Source organism: Saimiri boliviensis, chromosome 15 (assembly GCF_048565385.1).
Source record: "Saimiri boliviensis isolate mSaiBol1 chromosome 15, mSaiBol1.pri, whole genome shotgun sequence".
Taxonomy (NCBI): Eukaryota; Metazoa; Chordata; class Mammalia; order Primates; family Cebidae; genus Saimiri; species Saimiri boliviensis.
The window spans coordinates 20,536,054-20,560,908 of record NC_133463.1 but is presented as its reverse complement, the minus strand read 5'-3'; the positions used below and the strand labels follow the sequence as shown (position 1 = coordinate 20,560,908).

Here is a 24,855-nt window from a genome sequence, read left to right as displayed (position 1 = left end):
TATAACAATATCTAAGGGGACCCAAACATATTCATTCTTCTAATAATTAACTACTATACCCATATCACCATTGAAAAGGAGAAGACCTGCTGTCATTTCATTGTTCTCCTAAACTGATGCATATTTTCCAAAAAATAAATTTAATTATAGACAAACTTACCATTTAGCTAGTTTATTATGCCTTCACTAATTGTGTAATAAGACATGGGAATCACCTTGTATTTCCTTTATTACTGAAGTGGTCAAATTGCCCATTTATTTCTTTATATCTCTCATCAGTGTCTAAGCTCTACACTAAAAAAAAAATAGCCTTGTTTCATTTGCACACTACGATATCCCTAGAACTTACTTCAGTACCTAACATGTTATATATATTTAATAATTATTTCTTCAATGAAAGTTAACTGTCTTTAATCAAGACATTTGAGTTCTACTTGCTTGGCATGCCATAATTCTTCAGAATCTTATTATTCTTTTGATACAAAAGATTATAGGTGATGCTATAAATATAGCTTTTGAAAAGAATGCAAAGTAATAAAATAAGAAGGATGGATTCAAATACTTACTGAATACTAGCATAGCCATATGTAATGCTAGAGTCTTTCAAATACATTATCTTATTTAAGCCCCTCAACCCTGTGAGTTAGGGAAAGCTGTAGTTCTCATGTTTAACAATAAGAATGAAGCCAAGATTTCAACTTGGATTTCTTGATTTCAAAGCCAGTGATGTCTTTACAACTGCATGCTTCCCCCCTCTCTGTACTTAGTCCTCCCTCAAAGGCATGCAGCCAACTAGTCACCATCCTAATGATATGGAATTAATTAGTGACTCTGACTCCTCTGCATCTAGGTGACAGAAAGATCAGATTACATGCAATACATAATAAAGCTTCATTTTTCTTACATCACTTAAATGAGATGTGATGACCCTTGAATACAGAATAATTTTCTTATTTCCTGCATCAACTTAAAATAAGAATTATATTACTATCATCATTGTTCTTGTGTCCAGTAGTGCAGCATTGGAACTAGACTCTCGCTAGAGAACTATTTTCAGAAGTTGAGGTTACACTTTGAAGAGATACATTAAAATGTACTGCTAAATATATTCCAAATGTGTGTGTCTGGCATAGTGACATCTACATTTGCAGACTGATTACTTATATGGTCTCAATTATTTTGTATATTTAGTATGTGTTCCAAAGTTAAATCTTTCACAGTGGATATGCAATAAGGAAGTATTTTATCAAGTTGATGATACTGGTTCTTCTCCTACTTGGTCAACAGACCATTTGCCAATAATGTCATAGGAGAACCACAGAAAACAGTATTCCTGTGAACTTACAGTTCTTCAGGCAAAATTTTAAACAACATATTGGGTTATATCATGAAAATAGAATTCTCTCTGCCTTCAGCAAAACTATGCCCACATTATTCAAGTAAATGAAAATATATCCTATTCTATACATATCCACATAAAACCACACAATATGTTCAAATGATATTATCCTTATCAAATAATACCCTCTACCAGAAAAATCCTCAAATAAATACAACCTAAATTTCTAACTTTGTACGTCTTGTTCTCTTCCTCATTCATCAGAGGAAATGAAACATTAATCATATATTGTTCTATCTACTTTCATAATTTAAAAAGCATTGATGTTTCTTTCTTTTTAAATATCTCCATAGCTACCCTCCAAGCCAAGTCACCATCCTCTCCCACCTGGGTCATTCAGTAGCTTTCTAACTGATCACTGGGTTTCTGCCCTTGGTCCCAGAATCGTCTGTTTAACACAGCAGTCAGAAACAGCCTTCTAATATGGAAGCCACATCCCATCATTCATCTGCTCAATGGCATGGTTAGGAAGCAAAGCTCTTTCAACAGCTGGCAAGCCCTGTATAGTCTGGCCTCTTTGCCGTTCCCATCTCTTGTTCCATTCCCCTCACTTGCTCCACTCCACACACGGAGGCCAACTTGCTATCCTGACAGCATGCCATGTTTGCTCCCAGCCTCAGAGTTCAAGGAGCCTGGGACACTGCTCCTCCAGTACCTCCACAACTCCCTCCCTCAACCTCTTCAGAGCTCTACTCTTCTTTTAGGTAAAGATTCCTCTCTACCCCATTCATTATCTGCAACCTTTAGCCTACCCCTTCATTGGTAGCCTTTGCTCTCTTTTGTTTCCCTTTGTATCTTTCACATAATTGCCTTCTAAATTATGATAAAATTATTTTGCATTTAAGGAGTATTTTATAAATGAATAAATGAATGACTATCATCTTAAGTCAGATCATGAGTCAAATGAAAATTTATGGAGTCCTTATTTATTGTATTAGACATTAGTAATGTAAAAAATAAAACCTGAAGCTTATACCTTCTAGCCTAATACTCATATTTTTGAAAAACCAAGACACATATAAAAATAACAACAAACTGCAGAAGATTTCTTTGACTGATAGATATATTTTAAGAGTATTTATGTGAATGTGGAAATAGTAGAAAATAACTTACAGAAACTAAAAGATGTGGACATTAAACCATATGTATTGCTACTTCTCTGAATGTATAACTTTTAAAATACTGCCTTTGTCAGATTTAATGATAGAAAATTGCTAAGTCAAAAGGATACATTTCAATCATTCAATTCATAAAATACTTATATATTTATATCAAAGTTTTATTATATATAGTTATTCGATGCCAAATAAATTTTGTAAACACCTAATTACTTACTTGCAACCAGGGGTTCCTCTTCTGAAGGTTTAAAGTAAAAGGAAACCTTTTCCAAATCAAATAGTGCAACCAGTGTATCTTCTAACATGGCTTGTTCATCTGTCTACAAAGAAAGAAAAACAATATATAATACAAGATGATATACAGCAATATAACATAACACAACATAATGTAAATCGAGACCAAAAATAATTTCACTTGTGTTTTATTTACATACAGGTACAAAACAAAATTATAAAGAGTTCTCTAATAATTTGCTGCTCAAAATGGAATGAACAAATCTTCCAAAGCTATATTTCTTTTTCTAGTTTTATACTTCTCCTTTTCTATGTTGTTTAAATAGTTATACACACATTTTTCAGTCTATTTTGCAGCTAGATTCTAATCATATTAATTTCATTTATTATTTACAAAACACAAAAAGCATGCTATTTGCCTCTAAACTTCTAAAATCTTGTAAATAAAACACCTGAAGAGCAAAAATGTTGTTTTATTTAAAAGCCAAACTACATAATGGCCATCCTATTTTATAATGAGATAACTTACTCATTTTCAATTTGTTATTTTTAGTAACTGTGATTAAAATCAATTTTAATGTGTGATTATTTGACTTCCAGTGAACTTTGGAGCAAGAATCATTTTCACCTCAAGTGCCTTCATGGCATCTTAGTCTAGAATCTTTTGAGCATCAGATTTGATTTGTGTTAATCATTCATCTCATTCTTATAGCGTATAGTTTTATAGCTAAGGCAAGTCAGGTCCACACATTAACAAAGTCAGTGTGTGTCTCAGTGATGTCACCTTTCTGGTACTAGATTCTGGCTTTCCCGTTAGCGGTTTAATGCATTCTTTACAATTTATTTTAATAGTTTTGTCATGAAAATATAATTAACTTTGCCATTCATAGCTTATCTTCTGAAGGTAATATTTGTTTCTTTAAGAATGTCAATGGCCAGGTACAGTGGCTCACACCTGTCATCTCAGCACTTTGGGAGGCTGAAGAAGGAGGATCACTTGAGCCCAGGAATTCAAGACCTGCTTGGGCAACATAGTGAGGCACTGTCTCTTAAAAAATAAAAAAAATTATCCGAGTATGGTGGCGGGTACCTATGGTCCTAGTTACTTGGGAGGCTGAGGTCAAATGATTGCTTGAGCCCAGGAAGTTGAGACTGCAGTGAGCCAAAATTGTACTGCTGCACTCCAGCCTGGGCAACAGAGCAAGACTCTATCTCTTAAAAAAAGAAGTCAATGATTCTTTTAAACAGTTAGTTTAACATGTTGTATACAGCATTTTTTAAAGTTGCTGTAAGCTCATAGCCAAATTTGGGGGCAGCATTAGTAGAATACAAAGGAGATGGTAAAGAATCTCCATTCTGGGAAAAAAAAAATCAGTTGAGGTAGCCCCAAGACCCCAAAAGAGGGCAGCATGGAGACACAAAGAGGTTGGAAGAACTGTCACTTTTGTACCTTGGTGTGATGCTTAATATAGTGCACAGTATACAGTAAGTACTGAATAAATACTTATTAAACCATTTTCTTAAATAAATCCTTTTGAAGCAGCAGAAAAATGTCATGACCCTGGAAGGAAAGGACAGGACTGAAAAATCAGCATCTTTCTAGTAGACAGAAATACACAAAGCAAGAAATGTTACAGACAATGTGGCCTCTGAGTGCTACAGTACAAGCCATGATGTTCCAGCAAACATTGCCAAAGCCATGCCCAAGTGACCACTGGCTGTGCCTTGCTCTCAGGGACACACAAATCACTGGAGGAGTGCTGCTCCCAGAGAGCCATTCACACTCCTGGGTGGATGTTTTCTTCCTGCCTTTGTGACAGAAGCAGAAAGACTATGAATATCTTGAAATTTTATTTCCTTCCTTTATTTTATTTCTCGAAATTTTATTTCCTTAAAACCTATTTTCTTTTTAAAATCAATTCCTTAAATAAACTTAAGGGTTTCGCAAGACCAGTTAAAAAACCACACAGCTTCATTGAGATATAACTCACATACTGTAAAATTCACCCATTTAAAATGTATAGCTCAGGGGTTTTAGTATATTCACAAAGCTGTCCAGCTAGCACCATCATCTAACTTAAGAATATTTTTTATCATTCCCCAAAGAAACCCAATACCCATTAGTATTCACTTCTCATTTTCCTGCCCCCAACCTTCAGCTGTAGGCAACTGCTAGTCTACTTTCTGCCTCTAAGATGTACCTAGTTAGTACATTTCACCATAATGGATGCAAACCATATGAGGTCTTTTGTGACTGGCTTATTTCACTTAGCATAATGCTTTCAATGTTCATCCATGTTGTAGCATGTATCAGTACTTCTTTCCTTTTTACTGCTGAACAATATTCCATCATACGGACACATGACATTTTAGTGATCCAGTCATCAGTTGACGGGCACATGAGTTGTTTCTACTTTTTAGCTACTATGAATAATCTTGCTGGAAATGTAAATGTAAGTTTTCATTTATTTAGATACTACCTAGAAATAGGTAAAATAGGATTTTAGATATTATCTAGACTTCTAGGTAACTTGGAAACTCTATGTTGCATATTTTGAGGAGCCATTTTCCAGAATGGCTGTGCTACTTCCCATGAGCAGCTTAGGAAGGTTACAAAATTTCTCCACTTCCTCTCCAATATTATTACTGTTATTATCTGTCTTTTGCATTATAGCTATCCATAGCACATGTATTGTGGTTCATTGTGGTATTGAGTTGCATTTCTCGAATGGTTAATGATGTTGATCATCTTTTCAGGTGCTTTTTGTACATCTTTATATCTTTGGAGAAATATCTATTCAAATCCTTTGTCTTTTTAATTGGTTGTCATTTTACTGTTGAGTTTTAAGGGTTCTTTACATGTTCTATAAATGTCACTTATCAAGAATATGATTTGTAAATATTTTCTCATATTCTTTGATATTTCAAATAAAATTAAGTTTAAAAGTATCAGCACTTGATTAGACAATGGTAGTTTTAAAATAAGGAAAATACGATAGAAATAAAGCCTTATTCATTTACTCATTCATTCAACAGATAATTGATACCTACTAGGTGTTAAAAGTAGGCTATCATGTGTAATTCACACACACACACACACACACACATTTGCTTTTAAACTCAAACCTGTTACTTGGTAGCTACATTTTCTATATGTACTTTAACAGATGAAATAGGCTCTCATGTTTAAAAACACAATTCTATTCAGTGAGCACCTAGAGTTGATATATTAAAGTGAACATATTTGCTTTTAAACATCATGATAACTATCCAAACCACAGGAGATATACATGAAAAAACGCTTAAATTCACCACAGTTTTATTTTTCAAATATTTTAAGATGCTTTCTTCATATTCACTGCGGAAACTCGATGCATAAACATAGAATATTCTACAGTAATTAAGGCAGTGCTCTTCAATTTAACAGGACAAACATGCACACAAAGAAAAGAACTAAAATTATTTAACATATGCAAATTGTAAACAGATTGTCAGGCAGTATGGTATTTGAGTTCTCTGAGCTTGGCTCTCAAGCCTGCTCCAGGACATTATTCTCAATAAGAGCTTTGGTTTCACAGCAGCCTGTTTCCTTGGACTGGGGATAAGGAACAGCAGCAGAAAGACCCTTTTTCTTCTGATGACTTTTTCCAGTCAGTGTGTAGGAATACAAGAATTGGTAACAGATGGAGGCTTTTTCAGCTTTTAGCAGCCACAGAGAACATATACAAATCAGGAAAGAAGAAATACATTCTACATACTTATTAAAATTTGAAGGACCACAGAAAAATGTATATTTTTAAAGTAGCTGAATGCATGCACACTCATAGAGATAATGAGGGGGAAAGGAATAACTACTTCTTATTTCAAAACATGTTACAGTGTAAGTTACAGTTGACACTGACAGTGGTATCATGTGATTTCCTTACCAAGTTTGGTGACAGAAGTGACTGAAAGTGAAAAAGAACACCTGCATTCGCTATCTGGTCCAGCCACCTTCTGCTGGCTTCCCAAGTTTCCATCTCATTTTCCTTGCTGTTGTCAAACATCTGGTTCAAGGCTGCCATGAGCTGCTCAGAGAAGGCACAGACAGTGGCCACAAGAGTCTGGCAGAAAACCATGTCTCTGCGGAGCTGTGTCGCACTATCTGTGATCAAAGAGAACATAGAGAATGCTTTGAAAACTGCTGCAGATGGCGAAAATCAATGCATTAAGCATCTACATTCAATAGTATTTCATCTTTTCATTAAACTTGCATATGTAAAAAAAGAGAATTTGAGCTCTATAAATGAGCACACACATTTTAGCAAATAGGCTCTACAGAAAACACTAAAAAAGTTACGAATATTTAAAATATTTTTAAATATTAATATTTTAAAATATTAAAGTGTTTTAAAATATTAAAACACTCAAAAAAGTTAGAAATATTAAAATAATTTTTCTTAATCAATATCGTGACTCTATTCTACAATCATTAAATTGTTTGCTAAAACCTGAAGAGGAAAAATAAGGCTTCATTTATTTATATTTTCTATACCCAATGGGACACAATTTCTATTTGCTGCAACAACATTTTCCTAAACAAAACTCAAAGTTCAATTTGACAGTTTTTGTTGGCAAATGAAATACAATATTATTAATGCAATTTAAAAATTAACAACTAATCCTACTCAAATATTAATGTGAAATAAACATGGGGAAAAATATATGATGTTCAATTTTTTGTATTAATAAGCAAATCTGTCTCTCGTGAATAAAGTTATTAAGCCCATGCACTATAAATATGTTCAAATATAAGAATACAAATTCCTATAATGCTTTCACATAAGTAATGTATTTATAGTTTTAGTATGAATTGATTTTTATATGCTTACCAGGATTCATATCCTGCAATGGACTGGAGTTTTAATTAACCCACTGATATGGTTTAGGCTTGGTATCCCCACCCAAATCTGATCTTGAATTGTAATCCCCAGGTGTTGAGGATGAGACCTGATGGGAAGTGATTGGATTATGGGAGTGGTTTCCCTCATGCTGTTCTTGTGATAGTGAGTGAATTTTCAAAAGATCTGATGGTTTTATAAATGGAAGTTTTTCCTGCTCTCTCTTGCTCTCTCTTGCCTCCCGCCATGTAAGACATGCCTCTCTTGCCTCCCACCATGTAAGACATGCCTCTCTTGCCTCCCACCATGTAAGACATGCCTCTTTCCCCTTTTGCCTTCTTCCTTCCCAGGTTTCCTGAGGCCTCCCGGGCTATGCACAACTGTGAGTCAATTAAACTTCCTTCCTTTATAAAGCACCCACAGTATCAGGTATTTCTTCACAGCAGTGAGAAAACAGACTAATAAACCCTGATATTTTGAAGATACCTTTCCACTGTGAAACGCCGCTTCTGAACTAGAGATTTTTCAAATGGAAAGAAGCTGACACGCAGAGTTCATCTCTTTGAGTGGTTAGATATATACAAATTACAGAAAAACAAAACTACACATTCTGTATATTGAAAAATCACTTCCACTGGAAATGGAAACAACAAAGGGAAAAATAACTTCCTCTCAAATGTATACTAAATATTTCAAGGGCTCACAGACCCCTCTGGAATAAAGAAGCATTGTCAATATTAGTGTATAGCATAGAGATAAATGCTGACTTTATTTAGTGGGGAGCTCTGGTTTCATTGACAAAAAAGGCATAATTTTTAAGATTTACCAAGAACATTGAACATCTGTTTTTAATAACCAAAGGCATGTGTACACATAATTTAGTTTCTGTGTTACTCAGAAAACCTACTCTTGAAAATTTTATTAGAAAGATAATTAAATATTTAAAATATTTAATTTTGTATTTGAATATTCATTTATTAGGCTGAACTATAGAAATGTGCTGCTTTGGTAGGTTAAAATGGTTGAATATGGCAATTCCATGTGGCTCAACTTACTAATTTAACCAACATGTGTTAAGCATCTGTATCATGTGCCCCAAAAGGGCATTTATAGGTAACTATAAAATATTTAAACTGGAAATGAACTTTGTCCAATCCTCAATTAAGAAACAAATGAAACACTTTGTTGTGCACAATTTCCATCAGAGTAGACATTGGACAAATGTTTACTAAATCAATGATTAAAATAAAGAGTCAGTGGCACTAAGAATAAATAAATAAGTGAAATGAAAATACATGAGTTCATTCTCTGGTTTCTTGAAACATCTGGGTTTAAAAAGTTAAACCCAGCCTAAGAGGCTAATTCAGATAGCTTGTTAGCTCTAGTGTGCACCTACGATACTGAGGTTCAAGACAGAACCTAAATAAGTAAAGTAAATTGCCCTATGTCTTAGTTGTACATTCTTACTTTGTTTTTCAGATGTTCAATAGTGAAGCAGAAAATCTGGATGAATTCTTCAAAATACTTCAGTAGCTTTGGCAGAAATACTCCTGCCTATACCTTAAAAATGATTTAATGAAAATCTAATTGGAAAGAAATTATGAATATTGAGTGAAAAGCAAAAGTCTAGATAAGGAAGGATCTGTACTGTAAGCTTTTGAAATCACAAGGGTTAATAATTTTGCCACTAATAGAAATTACTATTTCCCAAGTTTCTTTTGTGAAAAAATTCTCAATTTACTTCTTTTTTATCCTAAAAATACCTAAATGTTTATTCTGTCCTGCTACTATATTCTATTTGCATTTAAGCCAAATTAAAATTTTTCTTTCAACCTCTTTATCAAATCAGAACTGATTGCAATTAACATTCATATTTTCAATATGCAAAACCTGTTGATAACGTGAAGCTGTATTCATTCATTAATTCAAATAGCTAACACTGAATGAATACCCTGCAAGAATTGACAACTGCAGCAACTACGAGAGGATCCAAATTGGGGCCTCAGCCACACTGAATAAAAGTTCCTACTTCCTAGACGGTGTTCTGTGGCTACCTTCCTATTTTCAACAGAGAGTAGATGAATTGTTTGCACAGATTCAACATGTACATATTATTCAAGAGCTTTTCAACTTAACCTTTTACAAGTCATCATCTCACAGTGAATAACAAAGTTAGAAAACAGTGGCATAAGGGGGGCCTTGCGACCTGCCCCCAACTTATGCTTACAGCTTCTCCACATGCCACTTCCCTCCATTCATTCCACACTACAGCAACAATGTTCACAGAGTTATTGTGAGAACATATTAAAAGAACATATCTGGAGGCAGTCAGAAGAGTGGGGTAGACAGACCTGTCCTCTTTGAGCCACACAGTACTGCTCAGTAGTCCTCAAAGGTCAAATGCCCTATGGCCTACGCCTGGCCTATACTTTCCTTTCAGATGCATTGCATGCCCTTGTCCTCCTCTTCTGCCTAGTAAACTTTAAATCAATCTTTAAGAGTCAACTCATCAAACTATTGAAACTCATTGAACTATTGAAAGATTATCTCCCCATGTGAAATTTTCCTCTCCACCAGGAAGTACTGGGCTCTTCTTCTGGTCACCATAGACCTGGGTCATCCTTCTACTGGAGTGCTAATTATATAGCACAGTGGGAATTTATTTATGAGTCTTTGTTCCCAAGGAACCATTGGCACATCAAGACCAGGGAAGTGGAATGTGACTTATGCTCACACTCTTTAGAGACATATCATCTGCTTTCAACTACTCATTCTAAGCCATATTTTAGGTGTCAGATCCTCATGTAAAAATTGGGGTTCATTCCTCCTTCTTAGAACAATAAAGATAAATGAGATAAAAAGTATTTAAAGCCCTTAACAAATAGCATTATCACTGTGATTCTTCTTTTTTTCTGGCATCTAGCACCACGCCTGGCACTGAATAGGTGCTCAGCTTTATTGCTAATGAAGAAGTAATAATACGTTACATAAATACAGCAAAATCTGCTAACTCTTAGCAAAAATATCCAGGTCTTTTTCTTTCAATTATGCGACCAATCAAAATTCACAAGTATTTATCCTTTACCAAAGGTATTTTTGTTTTTCTGTGTGTTTTTGTTTTGTTTTGTTTTATTAAGAGAGAGGGTCTTGCTCTGTCACCCAGGCTGGAGTGCAGTGGCACAATCATAGCTCACTGCAGGTTCAAACTTCCAGTCCCAAGAAATCCTCCTGTCTTGGCCTCCAACAGAGCCGCCACTACAGTTGTATATCACCATCATTCCTTGCTAACTTTTTAAAAAATTTTTTTGTAGAGACTGGGTCTTACTATAATGTTCAGACTGGCCTCAAACTCCTAACCTCAAGTAATTTTCCATCTTCAGCTTCCCAAAATGCTGGGATACTGTTTTCACTCCCTATTTTTATGAATCAGAAAGAACTACCGCAAAAATCACATCTGCTGTCAGCTACTAGCAAAAGAAGAAAAACAGGGATTTTGAGTGTTTATTATCTTTTGGCTTATTATTATTGTAGAGTAAGATTTTTATTATTTATTATCATAGAATAATATTTTTCTCAGAGTGAGAATACACTCAAAAGAAATTATTTTTGTGGCTCTCAAAGGCTTCAGTTTCATTTCAGAATTTAAACACCTATTTAAACTCATCTTCTAACACATGTTTTAAGTTATACTATTTCAGCTTGGTGTTTAAAAGTTTAAAATCCATAATTAGCTACTTGGTCTAAAAAGAATGAGATGGTTTCTAGACACACACACACAATCTCAGAAATCATGCTAACACAGAGACTGTAGGGAAAATAAAGCCAAATAAACAATAAAAAACAGAGATTAGAGAAAGAGAAAGGTGGGAATAACAGTTGGAGTAAGAATAATGTTTAAAAGACACAGTCTACTCTTTTCAAATGAACATAACTTCACAGCCAAAAATATGAAGTATTGTGGCTACTGTTTTGGGGTCATCCTATGTAGAAGAAGTGAGAGACTGAGCAAATAAAGCAGAAAACTACAGAATCATAAGAGAAATAGAAAAATAAAATTGAAATCAAAATAAAAATCTACCAGAGCATCCATTTGAACATTAATGAATAAAACAAAGCATCCCGGAATCACTTCTGGAATTGTCAAACCTAAGCCTGAATTTCAAAACTGCCACCTACTATTTATTCATCTGCTCAATAAGGCATCAACATGCCTATCCTTCCCGATGCTGCAAAGTAGGCACTGACTGTATGCTGTGTGCTGGTTATTATTAATCCTCCTGAATATCAATTTCTTCTCCTTTAAAAGTATGGAAACAATAATATTCTCACATGGTGGCTTGTGGGGACCCAATGAAATCCAAGAAAATGAGACCATGAATTGTGTTATTAGTAAAGTTCAGAAATGATAAGATATTTTTGTCATTATTATTACTCAGTCAAAAAGCAAGGCAAAACCTTTTTTTCATTAGGGCAAAAAACAAATGGACAAATAAAAAAGCCCTGTTGTTTAACTTGGTTCATGGATTCAGTTATAATTTAAAATTTCCAAGTGTGGTACTTTGTAAAAGGCCTCCCTGTATCTACACCCTTGCAATATAACTACAAGACCCCTTCCATCAAAAGTAGAGTCTATGTCTCTGCCTCTTAAAACTGACCTTGCCAGTTATATGCCTGGGGCAGCAGAAAGTGGGAAGCTCTTGCACATTCCCACTGTCTTCCCAGAACTCTGCAAATCCACCATGTGAACAAGAGCAGGCTAGCCTCATTTATGACAAGAGACATGCAACCCAGGCAGCCCCATTACCTCAGATAACAGCCATTCAAGTGTTACATATGTGAGAAAGGCCACCCTAGATCACCTGTGCCTCGCCAACCCACCACCTGACTGCAGACACAGAGGCAAACCCAGCGAAGATCGATAAAACCTGGCACAGACCAGCAGAACCGCCCAGATGACACTAGACAGGTAAACAATAATAAATGGTCGTTGTTTCATGCCACAAAGTTTGGGAGATCTTTTTATAACACAACCAAAGCTACCTGATGTCACAAATAATCATTCAGGTTATATTTTTAGGAACAAATCCCTATCAAAATCTAGTTAGTGTAACAGTATTTTTGTGTATATGCGCACACACACACATACTTTATGGGAAATAGATTAAAATAATAAAACTAAATCATTCAACATATCTATATATCTCCAAATGTACATAAAAGAGATGCCCAGCAGGCTAACATCAAACTGTTCACTGTAATTAAAGGGCATGTAGTTGAGTTTTCCCAATCTTTATGATCCATTTCCTTCTAACGGCATTTTGAATGATAACCTTGTTGAAATATTTCATACATTTTCCTTTTTCATTTATATCATTTTCCATTCATTTTTGCCACAAATACTGGTTGAACATCTATATGCCAGCCACTATTTTAGGCATTTGCTGATGATCAAAATAGGCATAGTTCCTGCCTTTGTGACATTTACAGTCTATTATCTGCAATTTAGAATCTCATCACACATTTAATTGTCCTTTAGTGTCATTTTCCATTACCAATATGTTTTGAGCTTCCACTAAGTACATGATAAAAGTGTTTTCATGTAAGATCTGTAAAATGTTTACATACATTCTTGTTCATAAATAAAATTTAGACACAATTAACTTTAACAAAACCTGCTCCCTTTCTCCTTTTTAATAACATTTTAAAATGTATATTTGTATATGTTTTCATGGTTTCACTTAAAAGAGAATATGAGTGTGTGTATATATTTGCATTTTTGTTAAAATGATGTGAGTACTTTAAAAAATCTTTCCAAAGGTTTAGAGAAGGTGGGGATCATATTTTTATTTTGTAAATGGTTGAAGACATTATTTTCATATTTCAAGACCTTATGATTCTAGGCTACAATCACTTAAATGTTTTTTAAAAAAATGCAAAATGTTACCTGAATATTCAAGAAGAGCCAGGAGTATCCTACACTTTACCTCTGCAGAGAAAGAAAACACACCAGTTAATTGTTTACTCTTTCTGCCACAAACACCACATTTTAACTGTGCAGTCAAAATTAGTAAGACCTTATTATACCAGGTTGGTGCAAAAGTAATTGTGGTTTTGCTATTAGTTTCAATGGCAAAAACAGCAATTACTTTTGCACCAACCTAACGTTATATACTAAAAATCAATTCACTTGACATGCTGCTCCTGCCTGTTTGCCTACATAAATTCTATCCATTGTTCAAGATCCTGAAATGTCTCTGAATTATGTCAGTCAATGAAACACCATTCAAATCCTGGCAGCTTTTTAGGTCATCCTTAGCTGTTTTAGCCTGCTCGGTGTTCTACAAGCTACAACTGTTGTATGATTTGACAATAAACTGTCAAATCATATTTTTTCTACTGCTATTTAAACTTTCTGTTTCTGTTTGCTACTACTATCAAAACTGCTATTTTGCTACTGCTATTTAAACTTGTGTGTGTACATATATATATGCTCTTCTTCTAACCACAGCCCACACAAGGCCAATCACAGATGTTTGATAAATGTGTATAAATTTCATATTAATTGCTATCTGTCCAATGAGTTATGCACACATTTGTTTCCAACTGTAAATAATTATAGTTTATGTGCAACAGGTAAATTAAAAAACTTACAAAGTTCCTGCTAAATGCCCAAGATTATGGGAAACGAAAAAGATTAAGTTGCATCTTATTCTAGACAAATTCACAATAGAGTCAGAGAGACAGAATTAACTGAAAAAAAAAATGCGATACTTAAAAGGGCACTAAATTTTACAAGTGAGACTGAAAGAACAAAAGAATTTCAGAGGCAGGAAAGTACAATAAACTAAGAGTCAGAAGACTGATGTTATATGCTTGCTTTGTGACTTCAGAAAATTGCTAAATTACAGCCAGGCACAGTGCCTCATGCCTGTAATCCCAGCACTTTAGGAGGCCAAGTTGTGCAGATCACAAGGTCAGAAGTTCAAGACCAGCCTGGCCAAAATGGTGAACCCTCATCCTACTAATAATACAAAAATTAGCCTTGTGTGGCGGCACACGCCTATAGTCCCAGCTACTTGGGAGGCTGAAGCAGAAGAGTCACTTGAACCTGGGAGGCAGAGGTTGCAGTGAACCAAGATTGTGCCACTGTACTCCAGCCTGGGTGACAGAGTGAGACACCATCTCAAAAAAGAAAATTGCTAAGTTACTTTGAGTCTCAACTCATTCATAAATGAAGATAACATCTACCTTACCTACTTTTCAGGTCTGTGTAAAATATAAGTGAGAATATACATGAAAAGTCTTTGAAAAATATTTAAAGTCCTATATACAAGTAAAGACTGTTATCATTATAATCTGAGTCGGGCCAAAGTTGATATAGAATTTTAGATGAGACTAGAAAATATTTCATAAATATTTTAAATTATGACTGTCAAGAAAGGAGATACATATTCTAAGGGTGAGAAATTGTGCTAGCAAAAGAATATAGCAGAGAATGAATAACAATTATCTAACAATGTAGCATAGAGAGATTTTATTATATCATTAAGAGACTAGGATTGGGATATGATTGGAAAGCCCTACTGAAAAATGACTTTTAACAGATTGATGAGTTAAGTCTTACCTAACAGAAAATCACTACAAGGTTCTGTGACACAGTAGTGAAACTATGAACACGATACTTTGGAAAGATGAATCTCACAATGATCATAAGAATCAGAAAAGATAGAGACAGGGAGTTTAGCCAGAAAAATCATTGCAATTACTGAAGTATGATGAAAAAGGAAAAAACTGGAGACACTCTTTAGAATATTAAAACAAATGCAGGGAAAAAATTTAATGTAGGTTGCTAAAAAGATATATGAGATTTAGATAAAAGCATTTTTCTTTTTAGAGAACAAAAAGTTGAAAATGTGTTCATTAATAAACATTTGAATTTAAGGTGATGGTGGGCCACTCAAATAAAAACATCTTCATTCAGCTGATAATATGAGGCCATAACTTACCTCAGAAATTAAGCAGGAGATAGGCATCTTAGTGACACCATACAATTAATCTGTCCTAATTTAATTCACTATCTTCTCTGCTCTCTTCTACCCACAGTTTAATTTGCTATGAATGGATGAGTATATAAAGACACAATTTTTGAATGACACTGTAACAGTCCTTTCTAAATAAAGATCATAGAATCATGACACCTTGATATCATATGTGGTATACAGTGGATAGGATATTTTGAAATTAGAGACTAGGAAACATCAGAAATGGGATCATCCCAGCTACTTACATATACCAAGAAATTCTGGCCTGGTAGTACCAGATTGAATTAGGTCCCAAGATATAAGCTTCCATTAAATCATTCCCTATGTAAAGACAGTCTGGGAAGTAGAATGAAAATGACTTTAAGTTGAGTAGGATAAATTCGTGCTGAACTAGTGAAGTTACTTCAGAGTGCCTCCACATAATAAACAACTGATTTCAATGATCCTAATGCTGTTTCCACTCCCAACAGGACCAGACACCACACAGATTACTAGGAAATGGCAGCATGTCCTCTCCCTTGCATAGTCCATTGGGATGAAGCAAAAAGTAATCATTTTTAAAGACTCATTTAGCATGGTGACAATCACAGCTCTTACCCAAAGAGCTCAATGAAACTCACTGAAATTTGCAACCAGAGATGCAACTTAAATTCTACAGAGAGCCCTCCCCATACCATTCACTATAAGACACTCAGACCATCCAACCACACTCAACCAGCTGTTGGGCTCCCATGACCAAGAGCGGCGCCCTTATTCACAACACACATTAACCTATCCATCAATCAGCATGTGTATATAGTTAGTTATCATTCTTATAGCTGCTTATTGTGACACAAGTTACAAAAGTACAAATGTGGGACTTGAGGTGAAAATCTAAGATTCTTAAAATGAGTACTTTTTGAAAAATTCAAATTTTTATCCTGCATCATAAATGCATTTTTTTAAAACTTTTATGTTCAAAGGTACATGTGTAGGTTTCTTATATAGGTAAACTTGTGTCATGGGGGGTTTTTGTACAGATTATTTAATCACCCAGATATTAAGCCTAATATACATCAAGTATTTTTCCTGATCTCCCTCCTCCTACCCTTGACCCTCTGCTAGTTCCCGTGTGTGTTGTTCCTCTCTTTGTGGCCATGTGTTCTCATCATTTAGCTTCTACTTATAAGTGAGAACATGTGGTTTTTAGTTTTCTGTTGCTCTGTTATTTTGCTAAGAATAATGGCCTTCAGCTCCATTCATGTTCCTGGAAAGGACATGATCTCATTCCTTTTTATGGCTGCATAGTACTCTCTGGAGTATATGTACCACATTTCTTTATCTAGTCTACAGCTGATGGGCATTTGAGTTGATTTCATGTCTTTGGTATTGTGAGTAGTCCTGCAATGAACATACATGTGCACATATCTTTATGAAAGAATAATGCATATTCTTTTGGGCATATACCCAATAATGGGATTGCTGGGCCAAACGGTATTTCCATCTGGTCCCATTTTTGGTTGGCAGGCTATTTTTATTACTGATTCAACTTTGGAGTTTGTTATTGGTCTGTTTAGGGATTCAATTTCTTTCTGGTTCAGTCTCGGGAGGATGTATATATCCAGTCATTTATCCACTTCTTTTAGATTTTGTAGTTTATGTGTATAGAAGTGTCCATAGTTATGATATTCATGTGTAAATACACATAACATGATAGTTATGTGTATTTCTGTGGGGTCAGCAGTAATATCTCCTTTGTCATTTCTAATGTGTTTATTTGGATCTTCTCTCTTTCTTTTTTACTAGCCCAGCTAGAAGTCTATCTACTTTATAAATTTTTTTCAAAAATCAACTGAATTCATTGATCTTTTAAATGGTTTTTTTTATATCTCAATCTCTTTCAGTTCAGCTCTGATTTTAGTCATTTCTTGTCCTCTGCTACCTTTGGGTTTCATTTTATCTTGGTTCTCTAGTACTTTTGGTTGCAGTATTTGCTTTGTAAGTCAAGATCTTTTAATTTCTGGATATGTGCATTTAGTGCTACAAATTTCCCTCTTAATACTGCCTTAGCTGTATCCCAGAGAGTCTGGTATGTTTTACCTTTGTTCTCATTAGTTTAACAGATTTGTAAAGCAAGTTCTTACAGACCTTCAGAGAGACTTAGACTCCCACACAATAATAGTTGGAGACTTCAACACCCAACTGTCAGTATTAGACAGATCATTGAGGCAGAAAATTAACAAAGATATCCAGGACCTGAACTCAGTACTGATCAAATGGTCCTGATAGACATCTACAGATATCTCTACCCCAGAACAACAGAATACATTATTCCATCACCACATGGCACATGCACTAAAATTGATTACATAATCAGACATAAAACATTTATCAGAAAATATAAAAGAAGTAAAATCATAACAACCACTCTCTCTCTTATTAGCCCAAAACAAATAAAAAATCTCAAAGATGATAAGAACAACTACAGAATTATAACTTCTACTAATGTCATAATACTGGCATTTATTCAGCAGAAATATGCATTTTAGTCAGTAAAGTGTATGCTTAAAATTCAAAATTATAATTGTTGCTCAAAAATGGATTTTACATTTGTGCTATTCATATTTTGGGGAATTTTTAATTCATACTTTTCAATTAACATTATGTTACAAAGTATCACAGGTAAACATTATATTAGGCCATAAAATAAAAATATAGCCAAAAAAATCCAGCTGTCAAATACAAAATATTTTATCACAAGATAGAATCACTATGATTTATTTGGGGAAGTATTCCATATCTGTATAAATTCCTTTCTACTAATCTCTAAACAATACTTAAGTTGTTATATTTGAGTATAAGCCTATGTAGAAGATTCAGTAATCACATAAAATTTAAACCATCTCTGTCATTTAATAAATGTGAAAGTTGAAGCTTAATGGAGTTAAGTGTCTAGCTCAGACTTCATTTGGTATAAGGGGCTGTCTTCTCAGAAAAATTTACAGCTCTCTTTAATTTACCCCCTTTAAGGTAATAACTGCAGTTATACTGTAATTCTGCTAAATACCATTGGATATTATTTACCACGTCCAACTGACATACAAAGGAATAAAAATATAAACACAGAAATAGTATTGATTGTACAGGTTTCTCAACCTTAGCACTATTAACATTTTGGATCAGATAAATCTTCCTTATGAGGAACTGTCTTGTACCTTCTAGAACATTCAGCAGCATCCCTGGCCTCTACTTAGAGGTCAGCAGCACACCCACAATTGTGACAACCAAAAATACATCCAGATGTTGTCAACCACTGGTCTAATCATTAGGAAGAAAATAGCTGAGTTAGATATTTTTAAAACTAGAAGAATTTCTCATTTCAACTTTTTCACCATAATCATTTTGAAACCTCTCAGAATTTTCTACTTAATCACCCTGGTTCTAAACAACATGCAATCTTTCTCAGTGAAGTCATCTAAAGGTATATATCTCCAATTTACAGGTTGCACCAATTACAGGATGTCATGTAAATAATGTTATGGTAGTTAATAGCAATCAACTTAGACTAATACTTCTGAAATAAAAAAAAAAACTAATGATGTAACCTATGGAATTATTTTGATTCTCACACAGCTTCACAGCTGATTTTTTTTTTTTTTTGGATAAATATTAGCTTCATGTCTTTGGTAAATCCTTTAGAAATTTTTTTCTGATATTGTCTCCTATTATAAAGTCTTAAATTCTCTTCATGTTTTATTTGTCTTCATAACTTTGAGCCCTTATTTTATTCACTGAGAATATTCTCCATGATGTTTATAACCTTGGTACACAAGGTCCTATAAGTTTATTCCTTCTTGCCCTCTTCTTCTCTAACCATTTTCAGTACTTTTATTTTCTTCACAATGGGAAACACTGCAAAAAGTAATCAAGCACTACCAACCTTTTGGTTTTAGTGGGTTTTAAAATGATTATTGCTAATATCATGCAACGTTCTTTGCTTTTCATGCTGACCTTCAACGAATTTCCTGATGTTCTGAGCAAGAGTCCGGACGCTGCTGGGAAGATTCCAAGGATCTTGCTTGATATGAAGTCGTAACCTTTTTGGACAACTCAGCTTTGGTTCCATTTCCTGTTGAAATTCTAAATAAACGTAGAAAATCTCCCTTAAGTCTCAACTAATTCCCAAACAATGAAGCCTTCAGGCTTCAAAACCTTCTTCTGTCACTGTTATCCTAGACTACTGACATGGTGGATATTTCTTTTGCCACACTGTCAGAAAATCCATTAAATCTAAAAAGTCAAACCTTAATGTTATTTCCTTATAAATGTTTAAACAAAGCAAATCTAAATGAAAACTCTACTTTCATTATCCCAAACCAGTTATTTGTCAGAAAGGGTCAGCTCTATTTTTTCTGTCCATCAACTCTCATTCCCCACACTCTTTCCTCACCACCGGGAAACAAACAGCCAAGGAGGCACTACGCTTGGTTTCCGCAAAATCACCTTCATGATTATGTATCTTGGATTAACTCATTTTTGCTCAGCCTGGCCCCTATAGGTATTAAACATTTTAAACGTTTAAATAAATGTAAACATTTCTATGCTGATTTTTCTACATATTCAAAAATTATTAAATTAGAAGTAGTATTCAGTGAATTATGAAACACGAGTAACTGGAATTGTTCCTCTTATGAAATGCTCTTGCTTTTTTCCCTCCAATTGCTTCTAATAGTAATTTTTCAAGTCTTACCTTGCAATCCTCGGCCTGGTGTGAGATATTTGGTTTGGTCAAAGGCCCTCACAACAGCTTGCCCTTTTAGGAGATTGGTAATTGAATCCACCTGTCAATAGCAGAGATTTCTGCGTTACATACTTCTCACAGCACATAATATATATTTCTAAGAGCAAATCTTATAAAATTGTTGTTTTTCTTAAAGCAACAATTACTGTTGAAACCCTGTGATGCTTGTGAAATCGATTTTTAAGTAATGTATTAAAATAAATGCACCTGATAACATTTGCAATGATATTTCTTACTATTTTACCATATACTTAATACAAAATATAAATTTACTTCACAAAAAAAAAATAAAAGCTCTGGAGTTGTTTTTTTTTTTTAACTAAAAGTTATTGAAATCCTTTTCAAAGGGGTAAAAGCTTCTACTACAAATTTTGGTTATGGCTATACATTTTGTAATGTAAAGCACCAAAATTAGCATCCAAGGCAATATCCTGTACTTTTAAAACTTAGAAATGCTGAGCAAGAAATGTCATAAAGCTTTCTAAAAACAAACAAACAAAAAACAACAAATACTAAACAGGGTAACTCCTATGTGTATAATAGTAATTCTCCTAGGATTGTAAAATACTTGATATTCATGACAATCCTTCAGGTAAGTTGGCTGAAGGAATGTTTAGTCCTAGTTTAAATGTCAGAAATTGAGGTAAAGGAGGTGGAAGGACTGTTCGAACTTGGGAGTTCCTTTTACTGCATCTAAAAAAGGGACTCCTGACAGTTTAGTTGTGGAACAAAAGCCCCACAAATGCCCAATTATACCTGGCTGAAAAGATGCTCAAGGCAACTATGTATCTTGTCCTGTTTATCATGAGAAATGCGAACACTTAGGGGAAGTTCATCACCTAGATGTCAAAACAAAAACAAAACCAAAAACACAAATCATTCATCTTATGATTAACATTCTAAAATATTTTAATATTAAATAAAATGTAAAAATTAAACACAAACTCTTATTCCATGCACAGTTCTCATGTTCTGAAAAAGAGTTTCAAAAGATTTCATAGCTCCTGGATGTTACTATTTCTTCTGAAAGCAGAATGCTTTCCAGAAAGGACACTTGTTAATGATTCTTTCAAATAATGTTTCTTCAATGGTTGAATAGTTGAAATAAACTGCATAATCAAAAATTAAGATTTTCCCTAATTGGATGAAAAGTCTTTGTTCTTAACACATACAAAATAATGTATTTATAAGATCGTTATATCAATCAGTGTTTTCTCTCGTTATCCTCAATCCTCATCATCCACATATGAAGCTAGCATAGGTAGACCTGCTGTCTTAAATGTCCTAGCTTCAAACTCCACACCTGCCCATCCCTATCACCAACGCCTAATACTTTCAGTATAACATGTTTGCTGTGTACGTATAATCCTTCACAGGACCATAAGAGATCATAAAACATATCTGAATATTAAAATCAGTTTTCTTCTTTCATTGCTTTTTAACTCACTATCTTCAAAATAGGATTGGAAAATAGACTATCAAACACATAAAACTCCACAGCTTTCAGAAGAAGCCCACACAGCTCACACCATGGTTTCAGATTTCTGGCCTTCAGAATTGTGTGATGATAAATTTCTGTTGTTTCAGCCACCCCGTTTGTAGTGCAGTAGGTGTAGAAATGCAATGTGTATGGCCACAGAGAATGACTGATAAAAGGTAAAAATAAAAATTCATACGGATCTAATAAATTAAAACCTTAAAGTTATCTCTGATAGGACTAACATTGAAAAGCTCACAGGCCTTCACCAACGAACACACCTGAGTCCATTTCATCACTGTGGAAATACGAGCTGCATTGGCTGCTGCAGATGCTTGTGAAGGAGGCGATGGAATTTCTATTGCTGTTGCAGTCACTGAAAATAATAAGTTTCATGTTACTGTAAGAGTGCATCTGTCCAGGTGTCCCTGTAATTTCTTATGACATAAGCATATCAGTTATATTTATTAATATGTCTTGGAGAAAGCTATGAGAAAGATAAACCTGTTCAAGTTAGTCTATCTTTTTAAAGATGGCATATTTTGATCCAATTATATTTCATATTTTCTTGTATCATATTATCTAATCCTAAATGAATTTTTAAAGAGCAGTTAGTTATAAAATTAGGAGTCACACCAAACTCAAAATTCTTTATAACCTATTTGATGATACATGCCGGTAATTAGATAACTTGCAAATAGAGACAAAATACTGTTTTGTGATTTCTGTCCCTTTCTGGTAGCTTACATCCTAACTTACTGGTTACACTCTGAGCTTCCTTAGGGAGGATAGGAATCTTGTCTGTCTCCACCTCAGAGCTTGTAGCACAGGGAAGTGCTTGATAATGATGAATGCCCGAGGAAAGAAATGTTTAAAATGTTTGTGTGTGAAAAGGCACAGATTTCAGAAATAGTGCAAGAGATAAAATATTTTCTTTCAGAATAAGTAAAAAGAACTTCCTTAACTTTAAATTTACATTTAAATTTTCTATCTTAGCCTACAAGGAAACTGTCAGGGTAATTTTAATTATCTGATAGCTAGAACTTGAGGTAGGCAAGTATTTTTAGACATGTAATTTCCCACTGGGAAAAAAACCCCATAGATTCCTATTCAAGAGCAGGCTGGGATGCTTAGAAGTGAAAAGGAAATGAAGTGATAAAAGTGGTTAATCTGTCTGATCTATTATTAAATCTCTAGCATAATTAATTCTTAAACGTTCATTAAGATGCTTTTTGGAAACAGAAATTGGAATAGTAGAGTGGTTAAGAGACAAACTGGGAAGCCAGACCACCTGGTCTCATAGGGAAATGGTATGAGCCCTCTGGGCTTCAGCTTCCTGATGCATAAAAATGGAGTTCTTATCAGAACCTGCCACTGAGGGTCACAGTGAGGATTATGTGAAATCCTCCTCTTCCCCCATGTGTTTGGTAAAAGCATATTTTTAATGTTAGCTCCTAGTTTGTAGCTATTCTCTGAGGAGAATAACTTTGATTACTATTGAATCAATATCTTGTCATAGCAAAACACTGCATAATAAACAAGTGAAGAAGACAGTTTTTGCTTTCAATTAATACAAATTAAAAAGATGTTAAAGTTGTACACACAGCTTATGTGGCTGGTTATGATAGTCCTCAGTGAAGTGTCAGGTGATACAAGGAGTCAAGGAACAAAAAACACTTTCAATTAAGGAAGTTCATTTGATGAGACATCATTTGAAAGTCTAGTAGGAAGACAATAGCAGAGTTCGGAGGGAAAGTTATCTGGGGTTGAACTGGATTTCCCAACAAAATTCGTAAGGTTGAAAAGAGATCCCTAGTACCTCAGAATGGGACCTTATTTAGAGATAGGCTCTTTACAAAGGTTATCAAATTAAAGTGAGGTCATTAGGGTGTGACCTGAAGCCACCCTATAACATGTCCTTATAAGAAGGGGAAATTTGGACACAAGACACATATGGAGGGGAGATGATATGCAGAGACTCAGGGAGAAGATGGCCATTTACACATCAAGGAGCCAGGCCTGGCATGGATCCTTCCTCCACAGCCTTCAGAAGGCGCTCAAACAGCCCACACCGCCGTGGTTTCAGGTTTCTGGCCTTCAGAATTGTGTGATCATAAATTTCTGTCATCTAAGCCACCCCATTTGTAGTAATCTGTTACAGTGGCCCTAGAAAACTAATACACAAGGTATCCAGGAAAGGAAAACACACAAACCCTGTCACGGAGGGATGCAAGTGACACTAGTCAGTCCAATTAGTTTGGAACATAGAAAATGAAAAGAGAAAAAATGGCCAAAACAACTCCTATTCACTAACCAATAAACCAGTGACAGAAAGAGTTAGTTGAAAAAAAAAAACAACACATTAATTCTGTATAGGCACAATTTTCTTACTATACATGTCACACAATCCACATACAGAACAACTCTTCCAAATTAGGCCCACACACGTAGAGAACAAAATGCTTTTTCCAAGCTACTCAGATTGGAAAAGGGAAGGATTTGAATATTACACTGTCCCACTATGCTTTGTCTGAGGTCGGTAACAACAGCTGATTATTGTGAAAAACAATTTAAAAAAATAAAAAACTTTTTTCAAGACCTTTGTGAAAAATCCAGCATCACATTTAACTTTGTTTAGAATATGAGTTTGGGGAATTAGTGAATTACCTGTAAGAGTCTCTGTTGCTGATGGTATCATGACCAGAATCTTCCTGCTCATCTCCTGCTACATTAAAACAGACTCGTTTGTTGTTTCTTTCTCCCTTCTCATTGTCACTGTCTGTTGGTATTATGCACTCTGATGTCTTACGTTCTAATTTAGGAGAATATGTTATTGAAGACAGAAGTCTGTAATGTAATATTAAAAAAATAAATGTACATTTTCAAACTGTCTGCTATAGATAACTGCCTTATTTGCTGAATACG

The 24,855-nt window shown here is 34.5% G+C and overlaps 1 protein-coding gene across 1 annotated transcript in view; it reads right to left on the bottom strand.

The window, feature by feature from the left end:
• The window catches only part of PREX2 (phosphatidylinositol-3,4,5-trisphosphate dependent Rac exchange factor 2), a 306,754-nt gene that overhangs the window by 107,766 nt on the left and 174,133 nt on the right, over window positions 1–24,855 (bottom strand). The window contains exons 26-33 of the mRNA XM_003942900.3: window positions 24,598–24,777; window positions 22,212–22,306; window positions 21,210–21,292; window positions 20,403–20,493; window positions 19,664–19,792; window positions 13,576–13,617; window positions 6,678–6,895; window positions 2,735–2,837 (exon numbers count right to left, since the gene is read on the bottom strand). Coding sequence (XP_003942949.1) covers window positions 2,735–2,837; window positions 6,678–6,895; window positions 13,576–13,617; window positions 19,664–19,792; window positions 20,403–20,493; window positions 21,210–21,292; window positions 22,212–22,306; window positions 24,598–24,777 — 941 coding nt within the window. The remainder of the gene's footprint in view (window positions 1–2,734; window positions 2,838–6,677; window positions 6,896–13,575; window positions 13,618–19,663; window positions 19,793–20,402; window positions 20,494–21,209; window positions 21,293–22,211; window positions 22,307–24,597; window positions 24,778–24,855) is intronic.